General features: G+C 41.7%; 5 protein-coding genes and 1 long non-coding RNA gene across 8 annotated transcripts; 2 read left to right on the top strand and 4 right to left on the bottom strand.

Annotated features, from left to right (window-relative positions):
- Positions 1-1,292: 1,292 nt before the first annotated feature.
- Positions 1,293-6,383, bottom strand: LOC101776318 (FACT complex subunit SSRP1-B). The gene is made up of 16 exons (XM_004960811.2): positions 6,330-6,383; positions 5,256-5,441; positions 4,965-5,070; positions 4,734-4,870; positions 4,272-4,355; positions 4,100-4,194; positions 3,911-4,019; positions 3,719-3,805; positions 3,540-3,632; positions 2,951-3,148; positions 2,714-2,865; positions 2,468-2,618; positions 2,283-2,381; positions 2,021-2,188; positions 1,719-1,797; positions 1,293-1,572 (listed from the first exon to the last, which is right to left on the bottom strand). The coding sequence occupies exons 1-16, from the start codon at positions 6,381-6,383 to the stop codon at positions 1,454-1,456; spliced, it is 1,917 nt and encodes a 638-aa protein (XP_004960868.1). The 3' UTR covers positions 1,293-1,453.
- Positions 6,384-8,289: 1,906 nt separating this feature from the next.
- LOC101775915 lies at positions 8,290-10,157 on the top strand. Of its 3 annotated transcripts, none has more exons than XR_002676863.1 (2): positions 8,290-9,259; positions 9,404-10,157. XR_002676863.1 is itself a non-coding variant. In XM_004960810.4 (2 exons), the coding sequence occupies exons 1-2, from the start codon at positions 8,435-8,437 to the stop codon at positions 9,557-9,559; spliced, it is 585 nt and encodes a 194-aa protein (XP_004960867.1). In that variant the 5' UTR covers positions 8,290-8,434; the 3' UTR covers positions 9,560-10,157. The 3 variants fall into 3 exon arrangements, 2 of the variants coding, with proteins under 2 accessions (XP_004960867.1, XP_022680781.1); XM_004960810.4 differs by having other exon boundaries at positions 8,290-8,863; XM_022825046.1 differs by having other exon boundaries at positions 8,290-8,882.
- A 117-nt stretch (positions 10,158-10,274) lies between these two features.
- Positions 10,275-15,931, bottom strand: LOC101775498 (FACT complex subunit SSRP1-B). The gene is made up of 16 exons (XM_004960809.2): positions 15,773-15,931; positions 14,511-14,696; positions 14,217-14,322; positions 13,983-14,119; positions 13,501-13,584; positions 13,335-13,423; positions 13,118-13,226; positions 12,897-12,983; positions 12,722-12,814; positions 12,089-12,286; positions 11,855-12,003; positions 11,609-11,759; positions 11,426-11,524; positions 11,110-11,334; positions 10,761-10,839; positions 10,275-10,604 (listed from the first exon to the last, which is right to left on the bottom strand). Exons 1-16 carry the CDS (start codon positions 15,824-15,826, stop codon positions 10,486-10,488), a joined length of 1,965 nt encoding a protein of 654 aa, XP_004960866.1. The 5' UTR covers positions 15,827-15,931; the 3' UTR covers positions 10,275-10,485.
- A 3,832-nt stretch (positions 15,932-19,763) lies between these two features.
- On the bottom strand, positions 19,764-22,647 carry LOC101775089 (protein SLOW GREEN 1, chloroplastic). Its single transcript, XM_004960808.4, has 4 exons — positions 21,582-22,647; positions 20,531-20,677; positions 20,368-20,448; positions 19,764-20,278 (listed from the first exon to the last, which is right to left on the bottom strand). The coding sequence occupies exons 1-4, from the start codon at positions 22,341-22,343 to the stop codon at positions 20,093-20,095; spliced, it is 1,176 nt and encodes a 391-aa protein (XP_004960865.1). The 5' UTR covers positions 22,344-22,647; the 3' UTR covers positions 19,764-20,092.
- Positions 22,648-23,026: 379 nt separating this feature from the next.
- On the bottom strand, positions 23,027-25,260 carry LOC101774687 (hypoxanthine phosphoribosyltransferase). The gene is given in 4 exon segments (XM_004960807.3): positions 23,027-23,406; positions 23,409-23,442; positions 23,691-23,855; positions 24,844-25,260. Coding segments are annotated over 4 exon segments (552 nt in total). The 5' UTR covers positions 25,147-25,260; the 3' UTR covers positions 23,027-23,356.
- A 772-nt stretch (positions 25,261-26,032) lies between these two features.
- LOC101774427 lies at positions 26,033-27,633 on the top strand. The gene is made up of 2 exons (XR_002676814.1): positions 26,033-27,055; positions 27,144-27,633. It is a non-coding gene; the product is annotated as an uncharacterized LOC101774427 (long non-coding RNA).
- Positions 27,634-27,841: the final 208 nt, after the last annotated feature.

The following is a 27,841-nucleotide window of genomic DNA, read 5'->3' as shown; positions in this document are numbered from 1 at the left end:
CTCCACTTATGTAATGCGTTTTGTAAATAGTAGACGTTTAATACTCCTAATTAGTATCTAAACATTCGATGTGACATGTGCTAAAAATAAGCAAAGGAACCAAACGCCCCTTAATATTATGGCTCTTGCACCTTATAGTAGGCTTTTTGATATATTTCCTTTGCAGTAGTCCTTCTGATTTCTTGAAAAAAATTTCCTGATCTGATTTGTTGCCATACGACTCTTGATTACACCTTTTGCAATAGGCCCTTCAATGGTAAGAGATTGATGAGTTTCTTTTCACCCATTTTATCCAAATTATAGCTTGTTGCCATTGTTGGTTTGCTTGTTGCACTATTAAGAATAGATGTTACGGTGTAGTTTACGATGAACATGCATAAATGTTTATTAGGGGATAATAGTTTCAACGAGGGGATCGATGCTCATATGGACGATTTTTATTGGTGGGAATTTGATTTTTTATATTTTTTTTCAAGTAAAGCATTTATGCTACTATTTTATTTTACAGTTAGATCCTTTAGGGTCAAATAATTTATTTTTATATTTTACTGTTTGCAAATTTTTAAGGTAACCAAAATGTGTTGGGGTCGTACTTGTAGAAATTTCCAACTTTGATAAAGACTCCATCAACGGCTGAAATAGATGGAATTGACGATGGGTGTGTGCTCTTTTTTTATTGCCCAACAAAACCAAGTAGGGGTGAACGTTTGCTAAAAAAGCCTTAGGGGGTGCTACCTAACAAATGCCACAATTGAAATGTGAGAATTTTTCTTAGACCGTGTAGCTAGTACTATAACGTATGATGATGCTACTACCCTGATTTTGACTGGACTACGGCAGCCTGACCCATTACCATGAACTCTTGATATTGAGCTGCAGCTTTTAACTTTTCTGAAAAGCTAATGCAAGCTTTTTGCTTCTGAAAAAGTCAACACTAGCTTTTAGAAGATGTGTTTATCTTTCTGAGCTCAAAAAGCTACGAAAAGCTCATAAAATTGAGCTTTTCAACTTTTCATATAAACTCAGCTTTTCTGAGCTTCCAACTTTTCGGAAGGTACATGATCACTATTTGTTTGAGCTTCTGACTTTTCACGCTACGCTAAAAAACTGTTAGAAAGCTCAAACAAATAGGGTCATAGTTCATGCACACATATCTATTGCACATACAATTTCAACACGTATCGCTAGTTCACTAATCACTAACCATTGCTATGTTTTTCACACAAAACGTTTCAACACAATTTTTGCAGCCAGAGTATTTACCTGAATGTCACATTAAAAGTTGATAGCGAATAGATTCTATAGTACTTCCAGGCAACAGATATTAATGGTAGCACTAGCTAAGATACCAGATTGGATAGAAGATTCAAAAGCTAGGTAAAATTTATCGCTCAGTTTACACTGATGGCTCAATAATCCTCCCCAGCAGTTAACTGTCAAAACGATGCCACATTCAGTCCGACCCACCTCCGGAGCCCTGCTGAGTACTTGCACCACGGTAGGCAGCAGACTCTTCTGCATAGCGTTGCTTGTCGACCTGGGACTGCTCAATGTATGGCTGCCTCTCCTCAGCTGCAAAAAGGAGACCAGAGGAAATAATCGTAATGGATAATTTCCACTTCTGCCATGGTGGTATCTCTAAGAAAACACGATCACCATAATGAAGAATATGTATGTGCACGGCAATGGAAGTATGCATCACAGAGCTGGAATATTACCTGACATCTTTTGCCACCGCTCCCCAAGCTTCTTCGCGATCTCTGTAGTAGCTAGTTCAGGGTTGCTGCTCTTAATATTCTGCAACGGGAAAGTGCCAGTTAACATTCAACACATACCTCATGTTTCGATTTGATCTGCAAAATCCTAGGACAAAAGCTAACATGTTTGTTCTTGCAACCTAGCAAATACATGTAGAGTAGAAAAAATAGCAAGCTAGGTCCAATATTTGCAACGAAAGCAACATGATTTTTCTCCTACTAATTTTATTCAATTTTGTCACTCAGGCTTATAAGAAACTTACAGGTCGCTCAGCCTTTGAGAAGTACATGAATGGAGCTATGGCTCTTTTAGGGGCATTTGGATCTTTCTTCTTCTTAGGCTTCTTTTTCTGAGAACCTTCATCAGGCACACTCTTCTGCTTCTTCTTCACAGGTGGCTTTGATGTACTAGCTTCCTTCTTGGAAGATTTCTGAAACAAGTTCATTAGCGTGGCATACTACTCTAGATGTTCTAGTTCAAACTGAAAAAGTTATTACGGTATTTTGTAAGAGTAAATTTAGTACCTCCTTTTCTTCCCCGCTCAAACTAGCATCAGAGCCATCCTCATCAGAATCATCAGTAGGAGATCCACTATCATCCTTCTCCGCCACAAAATCTTCATCCTAATGTTGAAGAGAGATTACACAAAAATGTAACATACAAATGGCCGAGGGGCCTCTATCCAGAATCAGTTAAATAGATATAATACCTCTTCATCACTTTCCTCATTACCAGCCTGATTTTTAATCCTCTCTAGATGTGGATCAACTGAATCATCATCGGTGCTCTGAAGAACAGCAGTAACACCACCAGCTCTACCTTGACCATCTCCAAGATTTAGAATTTTCAAGTGCTTACCGCTTGAAAAATTATAAGAAATAAGAAGCCATATAAGTTTCATAAAAAAATATGGAGGCTACAATGGTGATTAAATCAACAAACACATATCAAATACCTGATGAAATTGAACAGGTTATGGTATTCATTCCTTTGGATGTTTCTGAAGAGATGTTCTTGATCGTTTTTAAGCTTTACTAGGAGGTCAAAATAATGAGATGATATACTAGCACCACCAGCACCATGACGCTCAAACTCAACGTACTCAATCTGCAGCCAATAAAAGGTTACCATAGGACAAAATAAATTAATGAAAAACTATCTTTTATCTTATTTTTAAACATAGAAAACAAACCTCATCATGAGAAATGAGTGTAGGGGGCTTTGGCAGAAAGAAGAAGGCCTTTTCAAGTGGATAAAGCAAACCATCTTCAGCTTTAAGTGATGACTTGACAGCATATCCATCTTGGCAACTGCGGAACGTACTTGGCCTTGTCACTTTAGCACCAGATAAGCCACGAAGGACCATGGAGAATACCTCATGTATTAGACCCTACAAATAAATCAATAATTCAAGAAAGTTAATTTGAAGACGCAAGTACAACGGATGATCATATTAAAAGTCTGGAGTGCAGGGATAGATGAAAATAACATTAGGCCTACATAATTCTTTGCTCAATTGCAAAACTTCACCAAATGTGGTTAATCACCACCCTACTTGCAAGGAAAATAACCATACGCAGGGCTAAGAAAGCATGCACAATTCCATTATATTAAAAAATAATGCATGTAATTACGAAAATACAATCATGTGAAAGAAATAAGCCAACAGGTGATACGCATAAGTTAGATAACCAGTAAAAATAAAATAAATGAGCATGTGCTAGTATCCATTCAATGGATGCAAGAATAGATTACTTATCAAAAGTGAATAAATGTATCACCCTATAAGAGCTCTGAAGTCTATCCTTGTACTTTTCAGCCAAAACCTCCTCACTTAATGTCAGTTCCCTTTCAACAATTGTCTCTGTCTCGAACTGTTCACAAAATGAGGAAATTAATTTTCGGTTGAATATGAACATTTGATCCAATTTAGTGTAAAAATTTAATTGTAGCACAACACCTGAATAACGATGTGAGGATATAATGTTTGTCCTTTGCGAATAGGTGGATCAAGTGTGATAACCACGAAAGTATGAGGGTTGTGTGACTGCATAGGCAAAAAGGAAAGAGATGAAGCCATATATTAGTTTGCAGTCCACAATGTGTGCAATAAAAGATAGCACATATAAAATAAATATGAAATAAATGTAACCTTTGGTAAAACAAAGAGACGAAGAATACTGCTGTACTGTATTTTGAAATCATTAGCTTGTCCTTGGAGTCGCAAGAATGACTGATGAAGCTCGACACTATATCGACCTCTGAATGGACAAGGGGCAATTAACTACTTAGGTAAAACAAACACATTGAAGTAGATGTTCTGCTGTAAGATTTTTCCCACCTTGGTGTAAGAATTGCAATTCCATCAAATGTAGCAACAGCCGCCTCTGAGGAGCCACCTCCGTCAATTTGAACCGAGATAGCTTGCCATAGCATCTACAAAGGAAATATTTCACCAATTGGCATCATGCATGCATGTGTTTTGGCCATTTTGAACTTATCAACAACCTCACCTGAGCTGACGTACGATGCTCATCTCCAATGAATTGAGTATTTGAAGTTGGTACATGGAAACTTAAATCCATGAGTGAATCTTTCTGCAGTCATAGCAAGGGAAAAGAGTTGATCAGCTGTAACGATAACAATGATCAAACATAGACCATTAAAATTGCAACTACTGTTAATGGATCTTCAACTCACTGTAGTCAAAGACTTGAAAAGTTTATATAATGACAAACCATGGGAATGAAAACCATTAAATGAGATTGAACTATCTACGGCAGAAAAATCATTTGCAAACAAATAAGAGACACAATGAAATGAAATAAGTAGGACATTTGGGTACCCTTCAATGATATTTGTAAACATAAATATCAACTTCTTAATTTACTCCCAGAGAACAGTGAAGTAAGCAAACAATAAATTTTAACAAAACAGGTGAACATGGATTAAAAGAAACACACTTAACCACAGACCTCATTAGCCCCAGTTGTATCATCTACATGGAACTCAAGGACAACATCTGTTTTTCCTTGCATCTGACTTAGTGAAACATCCGCTAGAGAGACTTCAAATGCTTCCTTTGAACCGACATTAAAGCAAAGCACATTCCCTAAAACAGAAATAATAGTAGAAGAAATCAAACCAAAGCAGAGGTTACCAAAAGGCAATGGAGTATACAAAATGCCACATCAAACTTGGCTAACCATTTATTTCAATTCCACCCCAGTTCTGCCCACTGATGGAAAGCTGCTTCTCCTGTGGTGTGATTCCTGTGCTCTTTTGAATGTAGTTAGTCAGGCTACTAACATCCTACAAAATGACAGGATAAAACTGGAGTCAAAATATGCATTGTTTTCAATTATCTGAAACAAAAATAGGCATCAAAACAGATATCAGGTATATGATAAGAAATCCAAATTCACTATCATTCTTTAGCATTTTCAAGTTAGAAATAGAAATTAGATCATTCGGATAAAACAATGGGAGAATATAACCTGTTCACGGAAGCCAAAGAACCTGTAACAGAGGCCCTCCTTTGTCCCAACACTAAGCTGATAAGATTTAGGAATTCTCATCCATGTCACAGATGTGATATCAGCTTTATCAACCTCGATGATCTTTCCTCCCCCTTGCTTCTTCCACGCCAGTCCTCCTGAATAAAGTTTGAACTGCCCAGGGTTCTACAGCACAAGTGATCAAGGAGAATTTCATCAGCACAGTGTAATTGCGATAACAATCATTAAAAAATGATGAATGGAGATATTCACAGATTTGATCTACAGAATCCCCTCTTTTGCAATAAGAAATGAATGGTTGGTTCCTACTTCCCTAAAATATACAAAACAGAATAGAAGCCAAACACAATTTAAATTTGCAATAATGAAACAAAATGTGTTTTATATTAGTATGATAAACGCTGATAAAGCTAGCATGACAAGAGTATTAATCCTTGAACAAGTGCACATATTCATCAGATCAAAAGGATTAAAAATATTTAAACATTTGCCAGTTACGTAACCACAGGTTATGAACTTATGGTCTTCGAGAAGGGTGCAATGGTAGCCCACTTATCCCAGGTTGAGCGTTGCTCTTTAGGGAACATGCTATGGTGAGAATGCAACAGCACAAGAAATGAGTATACGATCTTGGATAGACTCGAATAGAATCAGAATTTCTCTAAAGTTACGACCTGATGCTGAATTTCCTATGTAACGCCTATTGATTGTGCCATTCAGTAGTAATTTGATGGAGAAACCCAACCTTTTAATTGTTGCAAAGGCCGCATTGTTCCAGGAGTCTGTTCCGACGGAATTCCTCAAAAAAATCTAACGTGCCCCTCGAGAAAAACCCTACCGCGTATCTCTAGGGAGATCAAGCGCCGCACCTGAGATGCCAACCAACGAAATTCCCCGATCCCAAACCCGATCGATACGCGAAACCGCCGCCACGAAATCGAAGGCAACAAGAGGTAGTACCGAACCCTGGCTAATAAACAACCCCTCGGCTCGCCTCTGACAACTAATCACGGCGAAAATGAACTCGAGAAGGGAGGGGGATCGAGGGCTCACGCCGCCGCCGCGGCCTCCGAGGGAGATGTTGTTGAAGTGGTGGCCGTCCATCATCTCGGTCGCCCGCCGCCGCTAGTGCCGTCTCGATTCGCTCTCGCGTGGCCTCGTCTCATCGATCGCCTAGTTCGTCGGATGTGTTTGATCGCGGAGCTCTGCTCTCCGCGAGGAGAAGACGGCTCCAGTTTTTTGGTGGGGGGAGGGGGCGCGCGGCGCGTTTATATAGGCGTTTTCGTTCGGACGGGCGGAGTCTGACAAGTGGGGTAGTCTTCTCGCTAGCAAACGAAAAGTTTTATGCATCTCCCCTGTTATTACTTACCATATTTTTCTTTTTGTAAGGGTACTTACCATATAATATAGGCTAATGACAAGCAATTCCGATATTTGTCCAATACGCAGGAGAGCTGCGTATTTTTTCATTAAGAAGAGAAATGAACAAGTTCTTACAACGCGGACCTTCCCGGACGCATGCACATGAATGTTTTACATATTGGATGCTACATTGCGCAAACCAAACACAACTAAGGAAAGAGCAGGGGTACTAGCATAGAGCTAAGGTGGTCGTGCTCTATCGGCTGCAGCCGGCCATCCTAGGACTGCTATCAGTGTAGCACCGGTTTCGATCCAGAGCTATGCTTGCCGGGTGATGGTCATGGCGATCTGAGTAGCGGACTGTGGTGCCGATCGTCCAAAGACTCTGTCGTTTCTCTCCCGCCAAATGCTCCAAGAGATCAACATGAAGGAGGAATCAAACCGAGAACCTTCAGTTTGAGCTCTTTCCGTAGGTGAATTTCATCCTGTGTGAGTTGCCGTGCCTCTTGTGCCTTGTCAAGCCATGAGACGATTGTTCTTGCAATCAGGAGCTGCGACTTGATTTGTCCCACAGTACGCTGGCTCCAATTTTGGAGGTGCTTTGCCATGTTCTTAAGTTTAGCGTCAATCCTGCAAAGAGGGTCGGCAAAATCCTCATTGCACACCCAGCCGGCCTGCACGGCATCTAGGTACCCGGGATTTTGATCCACCAGTTTTCAAAGTGGAGGCGCCGTTTAGTGTGGAAGGAAGCATTGGTTGAGAAGAGTAAAGGGCAGTGGTCTGGGTATCAATGGAGCAAATAGTGTATATAAGATCACAAAAATGTATTAGTTTAACTGTTCGGGATAAGCTATAACTTTAGTTGAAATATACGCATGGACTTGGACTCAAGCACATGCTAATAAGATCAGAGACGAGATGATATGAATGGCCCGAATCGATAATTCTTGAGTGTCGAATAACCTAATTAATGTGCTAGAATTCCCCAAGCTAATAAAGTATTTTATACGTGAAACATGTCTAGCATGGCTTAAGTATGGAAAATATATCAAGACCACGCTAGCTTGATGAAGAAAAGTAGCTGAAAATAGTGACATGTCTTTGGATGTGGTGGAAAGAGAGTAGCAGAGTAAGGAGAGGGTATTTAAATAGTGTTGAGAATCAGCTGATCTGGCATACGATAGCAACGGAGGAGAAAAGTTGAATGCGACAGAAATCGCATTGGCAAAAACCACCATTAGATCGGTATTCTCAAAAACAAATTGTGATGGCTGTTTCCATTTATCTTGCTTGGGTGGACGGGATTTTGTGATCAGTAATGGTGATGTGGTGAGCGGGGAAACGACGTCTTGAATATGTTCTGAAAACTGTGCAAGCAGAAGTGATGGCATGTCTTGGAGGTGTTAGCAGGACAGCCATTGAGTGTGGCATGGGAATACTGTGGTCGAGACTGAGACTGATGCCCAAAGCAGGTACATCAACGGCCTTTGATTCATACGGTGGGACGGCAGAAGTCCTTATTGCAGAGTTTGAAGAATTTACGGTAATGCTAAGGTGAAGACGCTAGCATCTTTCTGTCCACGTATAACTTGCACGGACTGAAGATATTATCTGACAGCTCCACCTTTTCCCTCCGCACAGCACAATGGTTATCCTCTCCCTCTCATTTTTTTCCCGTGCCTCTCCCACACGGCCACTGCCCCCAGTCCACCACCACGTCCACGCCGTCGTCGTGCCGTCCTCCTTCTTTCCCTACCACGCACGTCCCGGTGCTGCCGTCAGGCGCGTGCGTCCCCATGACACTGCTTCCGCGCGCCGCTGCCGCAGCGCGTGGGTTCCAAGTCAAGGTGGCGGCAGGCGGGGCTGGGGCCGGGGAGAGCGAACGACGCGGGAGGAGGGAGGATAAGGGCGGCCACGGCACGGGCCTGAGCTGCGGAAGCGAGGTAGCGGCGGCGTTTGGTTCGGGCGGTGCACTGGGCTTGGGGATTGGCAGCGCGGGCTTGAGGATGAGGATTATGGCACAGGCCGAGGAGGCGCGGGTGATGCTGCTGCAGGACGAGGAGGCGCGGGTGACGCTGCTGCAGGACGAGGAGGCGGGCGGCAAGTGGAGCTCCAGGCCGCACCGCATTGCTCTCTTCGTCGAGCCGTCGCTCTTCGCATCAATCCACGCCCTCCTCTTCTCAAGCGCGCAGCTAGTCAGTCTGATTAGAGTAGATCACATCGAGGTATATGGAGGTGACAACGGTAAAGTCCAGATGTTTCGTGTATTTATTTCATTTGTTTCAATTGTTCGTTTCTCTTGTTGCGGATTTTATTCACTTCTCTAGGATTTCCATTCTGATTTTTGCTTGCCCCTCTCTTTAGGATTTGTGATGTTTCAATATTTAATTTTGCATGTTGCAATAGTTGATTTGAGATGTTAAGGTGGGAATTGGTGTTGCCATGGGGGTATCTTTCTTCCTCGCTGGTTGACTTCTTGAAGGCAACGCTTTCATGTTGCAGCTCAATAAATTTGATGTTGCAGTAGCCTTGTTCTGATGTTTCAACTGGATCGATGGAGATAGTGATGGCATCCATACTTGCATCCATACATGTTTCAACGAGTAAATCGATTTGTTGCGGTAATATTTTCTTGATGTTGCAGTAGCCTTGTTATGATGTTTTCAACTGGATCGATGGAGATGGTGATGCCATCCATACTTGCATCCATACATGTTTCAACGAGTAAATCGATTTGTTGCGGTAATATTTTCTTGATGTTGCAGGAGCTTTTTACTGGATGCTGGAAGAGCAAAATGAATTGCTGCGATAGATTTATCCGAATGTTTCAGAATTGGATCCGGTTCTATTTTCCTGTACAACTCAACTTGAACTCAACTGGATCGATGGTGACGGTGATGCTATGTTCAAGGTTGCAGTAGCATTTTTTATGGATGTCGCATGTGCTTTTTTTCGTTGTTGCAATAAGTTTTCCGGCAGTGACTGAGTTTTTTTATTATATTCTTGATATTGCACAGATTATTTTATAATATTGCGGATGCAATTTTTTATGGTGTATGAACTATTTTCATCTTCTCCAAATCTCCAACCAATCATCTCTCTGCCCATTGAGCCGCGTGACGTTGGGTCCCTCCTCTCTCGTGATGAAGCAGCAGTATAGGGGCTCACAGTGGTAGGACAATGTGCGCGCACAGGTGGTTGGGTAATAATTAATATGGGACCCACCATCCGACGGCCAGCGCTCGGATCGGACGTCCGGGCGCTAGCCGTACCGAAGAATTTAATGAATCTTAATTTTATCAATGTTTCTATTGTTTTCAGTCCTACTATCATAAGGCTGTGCATGCTTGGGGTCATAGTAGTCTTGTGGAAGTTGGTGGCGGTGGCCGACACATAGGTGTAACCGTGCAAGGATCGAGCAAACTTGGAGGATCCATGAACCATGATCACGAGTCGTAATCAAAATTAGGAAGGATTGGATGTTATCTTGGTTAAGTTTTTGCTAAATGGATTTTCTCAAAGTGGAGTTTCAACTAGTCAACATGTGCAATGCAGTCCTTTTGTGCTTGGACCATTAGATTACTAATGACTAAAGATAAGGATATGAGAAATTACTTTTATATTGTTCTACTTATGGCAGCTTCTACTTATCGTTCCTGATTGATCTACACTCTTTACGGCCGATAGAGGACTTCACAAGATACTCCAGGCAACACATATTACTAGTAAAGCTGGCTAAGAAAGATTGCATGTAACAATTAGAAGGTAATAAGGTAATTTCACGCCCTATTTACACTGAGCGCTCAACAATCCAGTTCCTTCTGTCAACTGTCAAAATCTGCAACCTTCACTCCGATCCATCGCCGGGGCCTTGCTGAGCGGCTGTTCCGCGGTAGGCGGCATACTCTTCCTCGTAACGTTGCTTGTCGACTCGGGATTGCTCTACGTATGGTTGTCTCTCATCGGCTGCAAAATTGGGACCAGCAGAAATTATTAGAACAACTGTTCTCTACTTTCTGTAAACAAACATGATTTTTGACAACCATCATGAAGTACATAATAATGTGCATGGCAATATCACAGTGACCGGGTATGCAGCACAGAGATCTGAACTGTTGTTACCTGTCATCTTTTGCCATCTCTCCCCAAGCTTCTTTGCAATATCTGTGGTAGTCAGTTCAGGGTTGCTGTTCTTTATATTCTGCAATGGAAAAGCGTCAATTAACTTTGTAATATGTACCTATTTTGTCTGCTTGATTTAATTTATAGGCCAAATGCCTCATGTCTTTTCTTGCAACCAAGCATGTTTGCATACATGCAGAGTAGAAAAAATAGCAGAAGTATAGCCAGAGGAAGCAAAAATTTCAATATTTGCTGAGAAGTATAAAATCAGGTAGAAGCAATTCTCCTAACTTTAATTAGTTCTGTCGACAGTATGGCTTTCTGAAATTCAGGTTTAAAAGTAACTTACAGCTCGCTCAGCCTTCGAGAAGTACATGAATGGAACTATGGCTCTTTTAGGGGCATTGGGATCTTTCTTCCTCTTTGCCTTTTTCTTCTGAGAACCTTCATCGGACCCACTCTTCTGCTCTTTCTTTCTCTTTGTTTTTTTATTCTGAGAACCTTCATCAGACCCATTATTCAGCTTTCTTTTCACATGCAGCTTTGATCTACTAGCTTCCATCTTGGAAGAATTCTGGATCAAGAAGTCTGTTAGTGTGTCTCATTACTATAGAGACTCTGGTTCGAACAGGAAGAAGGGATACCGTAAGAGGAAATCTAATCACCTCATTTTCACCTCCACTCATACTAGCATCAGAGCCTTCCTCTTCAGAATCATCACTAGGAGAACCACTATCATCTTTATCTGCCACAAAATCTTCATCCTAGTGTTGAAGAGAGATTACACAAAAATATACATGCAAATGACTTAAGGTAATCTATAATATCCATTAAGCAGAAATTAATACCTCTTCGTCACTTTCCTCATTACAAGCTTGATTTTTTATTTGCTCCAGATATGGATCGACAGAATCATCATCAGTGCTCTCTAGAGCAGTTGTAACACCACCACTTCTCCTTCGACCATCTCCAAGAATCCGAATTTTCAAACGCTTGCCACTTGAAAAATATAAAAGGATCAAGAAGCCCTTGTCAGTTCCATAAAGTATAAAGGGTATAATGATAATTATTAAATCAATAAAAAAGGTAAATACCTAATGAAGTTGAACAAGTTTTGATATTCAATCCTTTGGATGTTACTGAACAGTTGTTCTTGATCGTTTTTCAGCTTGACCAAGAGGTCAAAATATTGAGATGATATATTAGCACCAGCACCATGATGCTGAAACAACACATACTCGATCTGCAGCAAATAACACTTTAATCAGATCAAAAGCAAATGTTTGAACAACGATCAACATCATTTTTTCTTTTTTATTTACACAAACCTCCTTATAAAGAATGAGTGTAGGGGGCTTTGGCAGAAAGAAGAAGGCCTTTTCAAGTGGATAGAGCAAACCATCTTCAGCTTTAAGTGCTGATTTGACTGCATATCCATGTTGGCAACTGCGGAATGTACTTGGCCTTGTCACTTTAGCACCAGATAGGCCACAAAGGACGTTGGAGAATACCACATGTATTTGATCCTACAAATATGTCAATAGTTTCTGTGAGCTAATTAGTTTAGGTTAAATCGATAACCCAGGAGAAGTTATTCATTAACCACAAAGGTTATAACCAACAATTGAAGATGAGAGTACAAGAGATGATCCGCGTGGTAAGACCCTTGAATGTGTAAGCTCGAAAGAAAGACCCCGGAATGCAGTGACAGATAAAAAAACATATGGGTCAATAACGCCTTTTGAGTCAAAACTTCTCCACAAGCAGTTAACCAGCACCCTATACTTGCAAGGGGAAGAACTGTACATCTATGGAAGCTTACATATGCAAAAATACAGCACACTAAATCACAAGTCAGCTAATGAATAAAACCAAAATGAGCTCGGAACCATCTTATGAAGACTGTAAAACTCAACTGATGCAAGCGTAGATAACTAATTCAAAGTGAGTAAATGTATCACCCTGTAAGAGCCCTGAAGCCTATCCTTGTACTTTTCAGCCAAAACTTGCTCACTCAATGCCAATTCCCTTTCAACCACTACCTCTGTCACAAACTGTTCGCACAATAAGGAATTTTTTTCTGTTCAAGGAACACTTTATCCAATTTACTGTGAAAACTGGATGGTGATACAACACCTGAATAACAATGTGGGGATATAATGTTTGTCCTTTCCGAATTGGTGGATCAAGTGTGATGACCACAAAAGTATGAGGATTTTGTGACTGCATAGGTGACAAAAGCAATGGATAAAATGATTTGATTAGTTTGGAGTTAGCAATGGAACAAAAAAGGGAGAATGGACTGCACAAAAAGATATCACAATAGACAAATAAAACAAAGACAGAAGAAATGTAACCTTTGGCAAAATAAAGAGGCGAAGAATACTGCTATAATGGATTTTGAAATCATTAGCTTGTCCTTGGAGTCGCAAGAATGACCGATGAAGCTCAACACTGTATCGACCTCTGAATTGAAAAGGAGCACTTAGTTACGTCAGCAAAACAAAATAAATACACATTAAGTATCATTAGTTTTAACCAAACATATGCTCTGTGCGTGTATGATTTTCCCACCTTGGTGTGAGGATTGCAATGCCGTCAAATGTAACTATAGCCGCTTCTGAGGGGCTCCCCATGCAAAATCTAATCTCCTGGCACAACATCTGAAAAGCAGAGAATGTTCCAGATTTGCACCGGGCACATGTGTTTTTGTCATATTGCACATATCAAGCAACTTCACCTGAGCTGAAGTATGACGCTCATCCCCAATAAATTGAGCATTTGAAGTTGGTACATGAAAACTTAAGTCCGCCAGCGAATCTTTCTGCAGTCAAAACAAGGGGAGGAGTTGAGCTTAGCCATGTCAGTTATAATCATCATCAAACAAAGACCATCAGAGTTGCAACTATCTTTAATGCATAAACAACTTCTAAACAGTATTCATCAATGCTTTCGCTGTTCAGCTCAGTCAGACTTGAAAACTTATCTAATATCATGGAGCATGTTATTCGAACTAAATAAGATTGAAAGAGCAACATGGAAGCACAGTATTTTGTTACACAGTCTTGGAACGAACAAGAAACACTACAAAAGATTAAAAAAAAAGGTACAAAAACTATGAGCTTCATGAAAACTTGCAAAACATATATTAATTTACTTCTTGCAATACACCCAGAAAAAGTGACGCAAACAAAAGACAAAAATGGATTAAGGAAAACATACCTCGTTAGATGCAGTGGTATCATCAACATGGAACTCGAGAACAACATCTGTTTTCCCTTGCATCTGAGCCTGCGATACATCTGCTAGAGAGACTTCAAATGCTTCCTTCTCACCAACATTAAAGCAAAGCCTAGTTCCTGAAACGGAAAGAACAGGGAAAGGAATCAAATCAGAGGTTATAAAAAGGCAATGGAGTACAGAAAACACTTGAATACAATAGAAAACTTGGCTGACCATCGATTTCAACTCCACCCCAGTTATGCCCACTGATGGAAAGCTGCTTCTCTTCTGGTGAGATTCCCGTGCTTCTTTGTATGAAGTTACTCAGGTTGCTAACATCCTAAAATGAAATTAGATACTTTTCGAGTTACAATATGACCAAAGGTTCCAATTATCATATAAAAACATAGACACTGGCACATTTATAAGGTCTTTTTTCAGCATTTATTCATTAGACATAGACAATATAAATACCTAATTTGCTTCTGACAAAATAATGGAGGGACCAAGGGAATATCAGTATATCACCTGTTGACGGAAGCCAAAGAACCTGTGAAAGAGCCCCCCCTTCATCCCAACATTGAGTTGATAAGATTTAGGGATCCTCATCCATACTACAGAAGTGATATCAGCTTTATCAACCTCAATAATCTTTCCTCCACCTTGCTTCTTCCATGCAAGTCCTCCTGAATAAAGTTTAAACTGTCCAGGGTTCTACAAGAGCACAAGCCATAACAGCACCAAAAAATAAATTCAGAACCACAAAGGGACATAAATAATTGTAAAAAACCATGGAATGTACATTTTTTTTTTGGTTCATTTCTTTCATGCATAAAAAATGGAATTGGTCGGCCAATCAAGTTCAACATCATACTTAGTATGGTAATCAATGCAACAGGCCATGATAATAGGAATAATCCTTAAACAAGTGCAAAAAATCAGGTTAAAATTGGTCAATAATGGAGGCCAACGGTGCAGTGGTAGCCCAATAATCACAAGCTAGGAATTGATAAGTACATGGACAAGGGGAAAAATTTAATTGAGGTGCAAGTTTTCCCCCAATTATTCCTTACCAATCCTTAAAGGCAAGGTTTTAATTTAATTCCTCACGCGAAACAAGTCGTGGATACAAGTTTCATTGTTAGGCGTCATGGTTCCATAGTAATTTCACAGGAACAACAAGAACTCATTTCATTGTTCAAAAAAGCCTACATTGGGAACTTTTCCCATCAAGATTATGTTCTTGTATAATCTCCAAAATTCCCGTGTTCGAAGTACCTTTTCTGTTCCCAGTGCGCAATTACAGCAATACAGTCAAGCATTAGCAAAAATAACAAGGAGCTTGGTATCTAATAGTTGCAACTATTGCAGTTATCCGATGATCGAAAACACAGTTCCAGATTGTTCCACTTGGTGCTCAATCCAGCGTCCAATGCATTGCACGAAACAAACAAAAGACAAAAGGATTCAATTGTTTTCCCTATAGACAAATTACATTCATCAAACAATCCCGCAGGTCGCAAATATTCGTCCTTGCAACAGTACTCGTGCCCCTCGAGGAAACCCATAACGCGTGGCGTGATGCCCAGGGAAATCATGCGCCGCACGAATGCGAATAACGGCAACAAAATAATATCCGGCCGCGCAGCCCGATCGTGAGATCGCCGCCGCGAAACCGAACGCACCAAGCCGTAACCCTAGAGAAACAACCCCTCGGACTCGCCGAAAAGCGAGGCGAAGCGAACTCGGGATGAGATGGGAGTGGCAGAGAGGCGCGATCGGGGACTCACGAAGCCGCCGCGGCCGCCGAGGGAGATGTTGTTGAAGTGGTGGACGTCCGTCATCTCGTTCGCCGCCGCCGAACCGCCTCGAATCGCTCTCGCGCGACCTCGCCCGCGCGTCGCCTCCTCGGGTGTATGTTGATCGGGGGAGCTCTGCTTCGCGAGAGCTGAGAAGGCTTTGGGTTTTGGGCGGGGGGCAGGGGTAGCACGTTTAGTAATTTGGGAGACCAAATCCCCGTCGGGATCCTGCAATTTCCCAAGAGTACGTCCGTGGAATCTAGACACGGACCAAATTTTCCCGCTGTTTGGAGGCCCACGCCATGGAGGCGGACGACCCAACCCACACGTTTTCCCTACGGTACCTCTTTCCCACCTCGAGGGTCCGGACGTGGCTTTTCCGTCCGCCTTCGCGAAGTGACGCAAGCATCGCGCCGCTGCCGCCGCACCGCGCCACCGCCTCTCCGTCCAGGCGCCTCCTCTCCACTCCCCATCCAAGCGCCGCCGCTCCCCCTTCCCGTCCAGGTGTACCTCTTCGCTCCACGTTCAAGCGCCACCCCTCCACGTTCCCGTCCAGCGCGCCCCCTCTCCGGCATCCGCGGCACACCCCTCGAACATCTCTATCTGCACCGACGCCTCCACCTTGGCCGCCAGTCTGCCACCTCATCTTCCTGCTCGGGAGAGTTCTCCCCCTTCTATTCTCCTATTGCCTAGGATCTATAATCCTCTTTCCTTAATTCCTAGTTCTTGTAGATCTTGGTGGCTTCAAGACTGTCGGATCCAAGATACACTCCTTGTTCATCTCTTCATGGGACATTATATGTCTAGGTAAGCATCCCATTCTATTGGTTGCCAAGGATAAATTGCTTGTTACGATTTATACTATGCTTACCGTAAAAATGGATTGTTAAGAAGGGAAAAATGCAGCAATATTATTACTGTAAAGAATGATATTATGCACCTGTTTGATGATGATCATTATAATAGTCGGCACATGGATGCAGTTGGCACTAACTGTTAACCTCATCTCATTGCATATATGTGTGGTGCCACCCATAATTACTTTGCCTGGTCATCCATACTAGTATCATAAGAACAAAAGCTTATTTAATCATTTCAATTTGTTTGATTGTTCATGCACTCTCTCTTTGAAAACAACAATTGAATGAATGATTGTTGGTTTCACAAGTGCTGGTAGCTTGTAGTTGTGCTGATTTATCTTATATATTTAGATACAATATGCGATACCTGAAAGAAAGAAACAAGTTATTGACTGCATTCGGTTGTTTTCCTTGCTTTATTTTTTAGGTTTTAGCACATTTGAAATCTTTGCGAGGGAATAACTTTACGAAAGTGTGGACATGTAGAACTGATTTGTAGTGTTTTCATGCACTCAACTAAATTGGAGTGCCATCCATATGCCAACGAACTGGACATCCTGCAAATAGTCCCTCATGTCTATATGACCAGAGCACACCTCATCTCTAACCAGTGCAAAAAAGGTCAATTAAATCTTAGAAGGCCATGGGATTTGGTGCAAAAAAAATTTAGTTCAGTTATATTCTGCTTGTTGTTTTTCTGATTAGAGATGGTTCACCCTGGTTACACTTTAACTAGAATTGTTTGGTGTAAATATGTTTGCATCTATATATTTGGAAGCATCAGGCTGATTTTCACTTGGAAATATATAGCTACTTCATAGCTCGGTCCCCATCCAAACGTCCATATAACTGCTAAAAGTTTTGAACTTGGACAGAGTTTCTACAATGTGTTATCTGTGTTTGTTGGATTAGGCTATTTCTATGGTCTGCTTCATTTGAAACGTTGTACTGGCATGTGTCCGAAGGAGACAGGCTGCTCAGGAGCAGTTAGCCAGTTACTAGCTAGGATGTTTGGTGGTTGTTTAACTAGATATCTCATTTGAGTCTGACAAGTTAATTTTGTTGCAATTTTATAAGAGTTTTTTTTTGCAAGACCTTGGTCTTTCATCAACAAATTCAGTAGCACCAGAAAAATATACAGTGTAAGGTATATCTGGTTTCAATGTTGAACAAATAGTTGCTTCACTTGGTCTTTCAGTTCCATTCCATATATGCATGTCTCATGGCTTAGTACATGTGTTCTGCTTATGCTTAGTTCTTTATACAAGTTTCCCTTTCAGTTCCATTCCATATGTGTATGTACAGTTTATATATCTAATAATACTGACTAGTGCTTCCTGGGAAGAACACAGTAGTACTTTGGTGTCTTATCCTTTGTCTTATTTTTGTCAAACTGAACCGGCAACGTTAATTCTTCTTATAATTTTATCTGAATGTTCATGGCTGGTAGCAAAGTACTGGTGTTTATTATCTCAGGATAATGAGAAATTAATCCTAATTATTATTTTATTGTTTATTTTTTAGAATCAGTGAGTGTTGACCGGAAGATGGTGGTTTTGTTGTCTTAATCTCTTGGATAATGGGGCCATTTTAGAAGGGGTGATGAGATGCTAGAATTTCTTATATAGTAAATACTTGCTGGATCTTAGTTGATATTTGAATTAAACTTTGCATGAATTGTAATATATGTGGATATATGGACAAAAGAATTCAAATTTGTCTTGGATGTGTTTGTTCTTTGTGATGGAGTGCAAGTCAAGGTGGATGAATATTTATAGCTATGCAATCTTAAACTCGGATTTTTTAGTACCCGTGTATCGTTGGCACTGAATTTGAATTTTGGATGGCCTTATAGCTGTGCACTGTTTGTATTTTGTGTTTTTTCCTGAAATTTCTTGACCCCATATGATCATTTTTGTTATTTTATTCAACCTACATAACAGCACTCCCTTGATTTAGTAGCTTTGCTATTAGATTAGCATTATTCCCTCCCGTTGTGCTGCTCCCCGCCTCAAAACTTCCAAACAGTGATGGGGGGAGGGCGCAGCAAATACCTCCGGTGGAAGGGATTTGAAAATCCTAATTAATCCCCGTAGGGGCATCTCTTCCCTAGCTAGTCATCCCTGTGCTTCCAAAGGAACCCTGATGGATGGGGTAGTGCAAACGAAAGATTTACCTAATCTTTTTCCCGGTAACGGGCCTATCCGTAGTGCATATGTTTTCACGATCAAAAGAGTCTGAATTTATAGAATGCTAGATGCGGTAGAGAAAATAACTTTGTTTAATTTCATTTTTTTACACTAGTTATACTTTTGTTAATAGAAATCGAATAAAATGTTTTATAAAAAATGAATTTATCGGAACTATTTGATCCAATCAAAAAAATAATTAATCTAGTGATGTCCCGTGATAGGAATTTAATTAGTGGGAACCTGTGCATTAATTACATGATATTTTACATTTGATTTTATTAAAAGTAGTTTGTATATTATTATGATAGTACGGCTTATCATGGTGGAGGATTTCATTTGATGTTTCCAAGATAACCACATCATCAAGAAGAAAACGAAATTATTTTTGAAACTACCTCTCCAATGCATAATTTCATGTTGTTATTTCATCGGCACCACATAACATTTAATTTCATGACACATTTTGAGTTGGTTTTTGTGCCAATAGAGTTTCATCTAGATGAAATTAGTCCTTTCTCTCCCCTCTTATTCCTACCATGTTACTAGATTAGCTTACTAGATTAGCTGATGTGGTATTACATTTAATGTGCATGAAATTTTTACGAAACTAGCACCGGGAATGGCCTAAGCTATGACCGTGATACAAGACCGTTGATAGCTTGGAATTTTGAGATTTTCCAAGATTCCTTCGGAAGTATCACTCACTCACCATAAAAAAAATGCACCATACTCACTTGAAACGCAAGAATTGATAAGACTGGGATAGAATTGTATGTACAAGATTGGAAACTAGAGAATTTTTTTTGTACGATGAGGTGTCTGGATCACAGAAAAGATTCCTTTACAAGTATCATTACTGACTTATAGAAGTTGTATTTATGGAACTCAACATGAATACGTGCAAAAGAGGGGAGAGGTGATACTTTACGGTGATAGAGAAACTTCACTTCTTTCAGCATGTACACTTGTATATCATTTCACAACTCAGTGTCTCAGCGAACTTCTTTCAGCATGTACATCCAGTTGTCTGCTACTACATCTTTTCGATACAGATATGACCTTTCAAGCAGATTTTTTATGATGGGCGTAAATACTTCACCTCTCTTCGCCACTACCAAGTGACAGCAGGGTTGGAGAAGGAATGAAGAAAAATGGTGCTAATCCTCTCATTCACTTCCCTTTATTATATTTCGTACATCACTATGCAGCTATCTAGCCTACCAGGAGTATAACTGTTCAGCTACGAAAATGTTAATGGATCATTTCTTCGATAGAAATTCTGTTCCAAATTCCTTTTGTATCCGATCATTTGACTCCATTCTAGCTGCTAGTATCACATCATTAATAAAACTCTTATCTGGGAATTCATCTGGCACAAGGCTTCTGTATATATCAAATTGCTTATCTGCATCTTCTTTCCTGTCTAAAAGTGCATACACAATGCCCTGCAACACAGTAAAATCCATAGCCAGAATCAAAATAAAGTATTTCAGGAATCAAGACAAATCACAATCTACAGAATATCAAAGAGTACCTGGCAAAGATGAGGCCGAAAATCTCGAGGATCCTCATTTATAAGATTTTGTAGTTTCTCCGATGCAATGCCTAACTGACCCTGTGTGCCATCAAAACTTTCATTTAGACAACAAGAAACTGCTGTGGATTCAGAACTCCATGTAATTTGAAGTATTTGTTACCATGACAACATGCATTTGTGCAATCAAAAGCTTTATGTTGCGCTCTTCCGGGACCCTTTTGTCAGAAGCTGCAAGTTGCAAAGCATTATCAAGCATTTCAAAACCAGCAGGGCCTTCATGTTTCTTTTGCATACATATTGCGAGTCCCTACAAGAGTGTGAGGTGTTACCAAATCATGAGGAAATATCAACTATTCAGAAAATGTCACATGAATGGGACAATAAGAAAGCACAAGTTTTAAAAATGCCTTAAGGACTAGAATTGGGCTCAGAATCTGCTGCACATGCCTCAACACAAAATGCTGAGCAGACATGTCTAGAAGTAGAGAACTTGCTTTGCTTCATTTCTCACTAAATCATGAAGAAGTCGATTATAGCTGCAGTTTATTGAATGAAATTTACAACACTTGATACAATCAGTTTTCTCACAATTTAATCAGTAAAATTTACAACACTTGACTTAATCAGTAATATAACCCCTATATAATATATGCTGACAGCAGTTTCCTCACTTCCTCAGGTACTAGTTCCTATCATCATAAAAATGAAAAGTTGACTGTTAACGCAAAGCTGCACAACGTCGCCACAAAACACCTTGCAGAAAGGGCTCATGGGCTGTGGCACAGCCCTCCTCCACAACATTGCGTTTGAAATTGCTAGCACAAGAGCCGGTTACCCAGTGTATAGCCAAATGCATTTCTGTTTCATTCTGAATTTCAAGCATTAAGACAATATATATTATGTGGATTCTCAGGGGCAGCTCTAGCATAGATTAGAAATAATCGCAGCAAACTGCCATGATGTTAATGGAATGTAGCACGACTTTTCTTCCCATCACCACTAACGTTCTATTGCAATTGCTAAGTACCAATTTGAATTTTCAATGTATTAAACATGTATGATCATCAATCATACCAAGGCAGAGGCAGGCAGAAACCAATAATAGTAGCATAATTCTGATATCATAATGTGAGCAATGTAACCATATCAACAAGAACAATTGCAGTTAAGAGTCTCCTAGATCAGGAGGAGCATGTGTGTGCTATACTCACATGGAGAGCCCGGATGAGGAGGGGCTCCTCTGCTAGGACCCCCCTGAACTGGCGCTCGGCCTCGGCGAGATCCCCCTTGAGCTCGTGCAGCTGCGCCTCCATCAGCCGCCACTCCACCTCGCCGGGCTCGGCGTCACGCAGCCGCCGCGTGTACCGGAGCGCGCCGCCCCAATCTGCACGCCTCATCTTGGCGTACAGCGCGCACTTGAGCGTGTCGACGTCGCCCGGGTCGCGACTCAGAATCGCTGAATACATCCGCACCTCGTCGTCGTCCTCCTCCTCCTCATCCTCTTGCTGCTCCTCATTCTCTTTCACCTCTGCTTTCTCGACCTGGTCCTCGACCTGCTCCTTCCTTTCTTCGGATTCTTGCTGCTCGTCTTGCCCCTCGATTTCTTGCGGTTGCTGCTCGTCTTGCCCCTCGATTTCTTGCGGTTGCTGGGTCGGCGGGGGAGCGGAGGCGAGGGCGGGGAGCGGACGGATTCCAGAGAGGGAGAGGAGGCCTGCGGCTAGCAGGAATAGGAGGGTCCTCGAGGTGGAGGCGACGGGCGAGAGGGCGCTGACGGTCGGGGCCTCGCAGGAGGGGGAGACTGAGGGGCCTCTGGAGAAGCGCGGGGGTTTGGGTGGAATTCGGAAGCGGGAAGGGAAGCGGTGGGGCTTCAAGGGAAAGGAGAGGGAGGGGCCGGCGGCGAGCTGGCGGCGGATGGGGAGGAGGGAGGCGGAGGCTACGGGGGTAGTGGTGAGCAAGATGAAGCTCATCGCCATGGCCAAGGTTTTGTCGCGAGGAAGAAGAGTGGTTTGCTGAAGCTATAAAACCTCTTGCTCACGCTCACGCCAGAGCCTCCTCTGCTTCTGATCTGCAATTCTGCACCTGGAGAAATGGAGATGCTACAATGGGGAAAGAAAGGGGCTATTTTAAATGCACATGGATTTCCAGAAATTTAAACAGATCATTTAGTTTGCAGAGAAATTGAAAAATCACATTCATTTATAAAACGATAGTGTTGAAACCCATGCTTATGTTCATAATGAATTTCAGACGAATTCCAAGGATACATTTCATTTCTCAGGAAAGCTTCCCTTTGGGTCCTGAAACATGCCCAAGCACAATATTCATAGTTTCTCCCCATGTGCACACATAAGCAGAGCAAATTCAGAGACACTTCAAACCTATGCTTTGTTCAGGAAACCCTCCCCTGGAAACCTGAACATGCTCAAATACAGTATTCTCACTCCATGTGCATGAGCACAGCAAATATAAACTGAACTTAACGACTCAAGGCTAGGCTGGGACTTTAGTTCAATAGTCCCCTCAGCTGATACCTTCATTTTGACAGGTAGGTAAACAAGCTTATTTTTCCCCTCCCAATAAAAGTGTTTCCAGCGTTGACAATGTATAGCAAGCCAATTAAAAGTGAACAAGACATCACACAGAAATCTCTCAGATGTAACTTCAAAGACGCAGCTCACTACGAGATAAGCTGTTTGGCTTGTAAACCGAAGATTTAACATGTCATACAACCACATCTTTCCCTTCAGAGTTGCGTTGTGGTGACAAACAAAGCCAGCAGTGATACGTACTGTTACGCCACTGAAATTTAGGAAGCTGCAGTTTTCCTGAGCTTAGAAGGAGAAAAAAGTAAATTAGCAGGCTTTCTGCTTCTTTCTTGTACAAAGTTAAGCAAAACTGCGATGCTTGTATCATTTGTAAATCTTTCCTCTTGCACGCGGTGCAAATGCAGGCTCCAGTCTAATTGCTTGAATCCTTTTTGTACATCTCAGGCTTGAGAACACCGACATAAGGCAGGTTGCGGTAGAGCTCCGCATAATCCAAACCATAGCCAACAACAAAACAGTCTGGGCACTGAAAAGGAACAAAAGCAAATTAGCACTTACAATGTTTGCTTGATATTAAGTCTACATTTGTTACAAAAGAGCTTTTAAGCACCATATTTGTTACAAAAAAAAACTACATAAGTCTCTAGTTTGCATCTTTCACTAGTAATAAATATAGTTTGCTTGATATAACATAACAATATAATGTTTTTGTAGCAATATTTTAAAGAACCGTGTGCCATACAGAATGGTATTAAAAGGAGAAGGTATTCGTACCTCAAAGCCACTGTAGAATTTTCCATCCCCCACAAGCTGAATATTAACTTTTCTTCTAGCTGGTTTGTCAAGGAAAGTGCAAACTGATATGGACGATGCACCTTTCTTTTCTAAATGAGCAATGAGGCATGAGAGAGTATTCCCTGTGTCCACAATATCTTCAACCTATAAAGATACGATATCAATCAAATTCCATATACCAGCAGAAACAGATCTATAGGAGTTCATCTCAGGCAACGCAATATGCCAGTTCAGTTGCTGAACACATAGGCTAATTAAAATAAAGCAGATAATGGACAGAGAAGGCATTTCTATCATCCTGGATGCAAGATTCAGGCACACCTATTGCATACAAGCAACCACCCTTCTAATGAGACATGCAATTAGGCACTCTGACTATGTACAAGTCAATATATCATAGTCCAGCAGATAGCAAATAATTTGACTAGAAATGATAGTGCGACGGTCCTATTGATACTTGCTTGAGCTCATGAATCATGGGAAAAAGTGTGCTCGTTTTGCTGATAAGAGAGTACTCCAAAGACACTAAGCGGTCAAACAACCTTATACAGCACATTGTACAGAGTCACCTTCACCTAAAAGACTATCCCATCAATTTCAGACTATTAGTGCCTTGCCTGATCATTCTTATCCCTCCCCCATCTAGAACATTTTTGCCCAACTTCTGGTGAACAATTCTAGAATAATTTCAAATGTTCACAATAAGAGACCTTGTAGCAGTGACAGATTAAAGAACATATGCAGGGACCTAGAAAATAGAAATTACATGCAACACAGGAGCATCATGCCAAAACGTTGGAACACTTATGCAAGCTAAACAAAAACCAAAGAAAGAAGAGTATGCCTTTATTTTGCTCGCATTAGAATGGACTTCTTCCTGTAACTGAAGAGAGAATATTTGCAGCAAGCTACTGAACTCCTGAGTGAAGTAATAAACAAGCATGTAAACAGTCCAAACGAGGTCACGTGAATAATCTCCGTCCACGAGCAAGCGGCAGGTAACAAATTATCAAATCTAACAAATTCTCCGTACAGGACCACACCCGAAGGCAATAGCCGCACACGACAAGTCGACAAGGCATGCCATCCACGCAAAAGCGGGTCACGAGAAAGGAAGGGTCGAGCCGCTAACCACGACGACGTGCTTCCCGGCGACGTCGACCTTGAGGTCGGCCGTGATGCGGGGCTTCCCGCTGGACTCGGTCCCTCCGCCGTAGGACTCGACGCGCACGAAGTCGACGGCGAGCGGCGCGTCGACGCGGCGGACGAGGTCGGCGAGGAAGAGGAACGCGCCCGTGGCGACGCCGACGACGACCGCGGGCTCCGGCAACGCGCGCAGGTCGGCCGCGAGCTCGGTGGCGACCTCGCCCACGCGGGCGGCCACCTCGGCCTCCGTCCACAGCACGCGCTCGATGCCGGCCTCGGCGCTCACCATGGCGGCGGCGGCGGCTGGGAGGGCGACTAGGGTTGCAGTGCGGCGACGGGCGCGGAGGGCGGGGGATTTATTGGGCGGGCGTTGGTGCGCGGGCGGCGGGGTGGTGGGGGTAGCGCTGTTGCGCGGCTGGGAAGACGCCGAGTTGGTGCGAAACCGTTACAGGATTCCGGAATCCTGCGGCGTCACCACGACCATGTTAATGTTTTTTTTTTTCGAAATACTCAACCATGTTGATGTTGGCCGTGATGTCGGGAATCCTAGCTCGCATCGTCGCGTCCTGGCTGCGCTGGACCAGCCTCGATGGATTTCGTATCCCACGAGCCAGGTTTGGTGGGTATCTTTGCATCATCGGACTATTTGATAGGAGATGCTAAACTTTAACAGTGTCACATCGAATATTCGAATGCTAATTAGGAGGACTAAATATGAGCTAATTATAAAAATAATTGCAGAACCTTGTGCTAATTCGCGAGACGAACCTATTAAGCCTAATTAATCAATCATTAGCAAATGGTTACTGTAGCACCATATTGTCAAATCATGGACTAATTAGGCTTAATAGATTCGTCTCGCAAATTATACTCCATCTGTGCAATTAGTTTTGTAATTAGCTTATGTTTAGTACTCCTAATTAGCATCCGAACATCCGATGTGACAGGTGTTAAACTTGAATAGGGTGTTCCCAAACACCCCTGAGACAGGCTAAACTAGAGGGGAAAATATTGGGTGCAAACCAGGTGCTCAGGGCAATCCTGGAAACCAGAATTCTATCCGCCGGATGCAAAATGGAGCATCAAGATGAACCTCCTGAACCCAGTGAGAACTTTTCAATTAACCCCCCTCCTCCCCTTGAAACACTTCGCATGGCAAACCTTGGATGCAGGAACTTTTGCACAACTCTCCCTCCTATCTCAAGCATCCTCTGCTCCTCCAAAAAAAAAAAGCCAGGGTTCAAGTCAAAGCACCTCTATTCTTCTCCTCCAACCATCCAATCCCCTTGAGTTTCCTCCAGATGTACACTTGGTAGATCTGCCCTTATTGCATGTTCTGTGTGGCTTTGAGGTCAGAGGAGGAGGCTGCCCATCACACATGGTGCCCCGACTCGTTTGACAGGATTGCTTCGTTGCTAGCTGCTCCACAACCACGATAAGGCCTTGAAGATCCCCAACAGCTCCATGTCATGCTAGTATCCCCTTATCATATGGGTTCCTTGTTCAGTAAATTTTACTATTTGGAGCATAAATACATGATAGCTGTCTTGTGCCAGCTGAATTTTAGGTTCGGAGTTGGGAAGCCTCAATTATTTGGGGTGCTTGGGGCTGGTTCCAGGGTCCAAGAATTCATACTAATGCTTTGATTTGTAGATTGGTTAGACCAGCGATGTCATTTGCTTGGACTAGAAGAGGTTATTAGACCAGTGTTGTGTTGCATATTTGTATGCTTAAGAGGTTATTAGGCCAGTGTTGTGTTGCATATTTGTATGCTTGTCAGATTCTGAATATAAGTTTGGGGGAATGTTAGTTTGTCTGTTGAGTTTTTTTTTGTGTGTTGAGATGTAGATTATTTCTTAGTTTGAAAAAAGTGATATATGGTCTGGAGGAACCACTTTAGTTTTTTTAGCTCCATGGAACCTCCTCATTAGCTTCAACTGTAGGCTTCTCTGTTTTTTTTTTTCACTTTTTGGGCCCAATGGGCAAAATCTGGAGAACGTATTAGTGATTTTTGCATCATTCTGTAGTGAAGAACAAGTGTTTGTCGTATATGCGAACTAGATTTCAGATGAAAGTTCAAAAATATGTACTCACTGCTGTTCATAATTCAAGTGCTCCTATTATGTTCAGTTGGTGAATCAGGTCCTAGTTTTAAATTGTGCTGAGCTCCATTTGTGCAAAATACAAGACTATAATCAGTATGATAAATGCTTAACTTGCTTCTGTTTCATTAGTTCATTTTTACTCACATTTTTGTAAATTTTAAAGTTGTTTGGATTATCACAGGTTCCGTGTATGTTCCTGACTGTTACACCAACCTAAAGCATGCGATTGACATGGTTTTCAATAGCTTGAAGGAAGATGCAGACTTCTACAAAATTTGTGCTTTGCGGGAAGCAGGCAAAGGTTATTTAGGGAAGCAGTTCGTTTGTTTGAAGGCAGGCTGGAGCCTGGAGGGAACGCAAATGGAACAAAAAGCCCACGAGGTGGAAATGTAGTACTAGCAGAATCATTGGTTGTATAATCCCTGTTGGTTTGACCTTGGGCAGCGTGGGCTGCCTCTACAAGATATAATGTTCTTGTAATATTGATCCTTGAATGATTATTAGATTGAGCGCTAACTTCCTGAATGGTGTAATTGATAAATTTAGCTATTAGAATGGTTTCCATGATTGATCATATACAATGCTGCCCAAATGTGTAATTTCCATGTCTTTGACTGCACTTCCATATGTACAAAATAAAACAAAAGATCAAAGCTCAAGGGGTTCAACAATGTGCTCATGACTTCGATTTTTGTTTAAAGGTGATGTCATATATTTTCAAGAAATGTTTTGTGGTTCCAATTTAATATTTGATCTTTGTATTTTCTAGGCAATATAGTTTCACATGCTGAATAGTCACCAAAATGCAAGTGGCAGGACCCTGATTTGTTACATTTTACTGTCTATACACTAACTGAAATGTTCCTAAGCTGTAAGCTG

The sequence above is a fragment of the Setaria italica genome, chromosome III (genome assembly GCF_000263155.2).
Source record: "Setaria italica strain Yugu1 chromosome III, Setaria_italica_v2.0, whole genome shotgun sequence".
NCBI lineage: Eukaryota > Viridiplantae > Streptophyta > Magnoliopsida > Poales > Poaceae > Setaria > Setaria italica.
The sequence above is the reverse complement of the archived record's forward strand: the minus strand, read 5'-3'. Positions and strand labels throughout refer to the sequence as shown.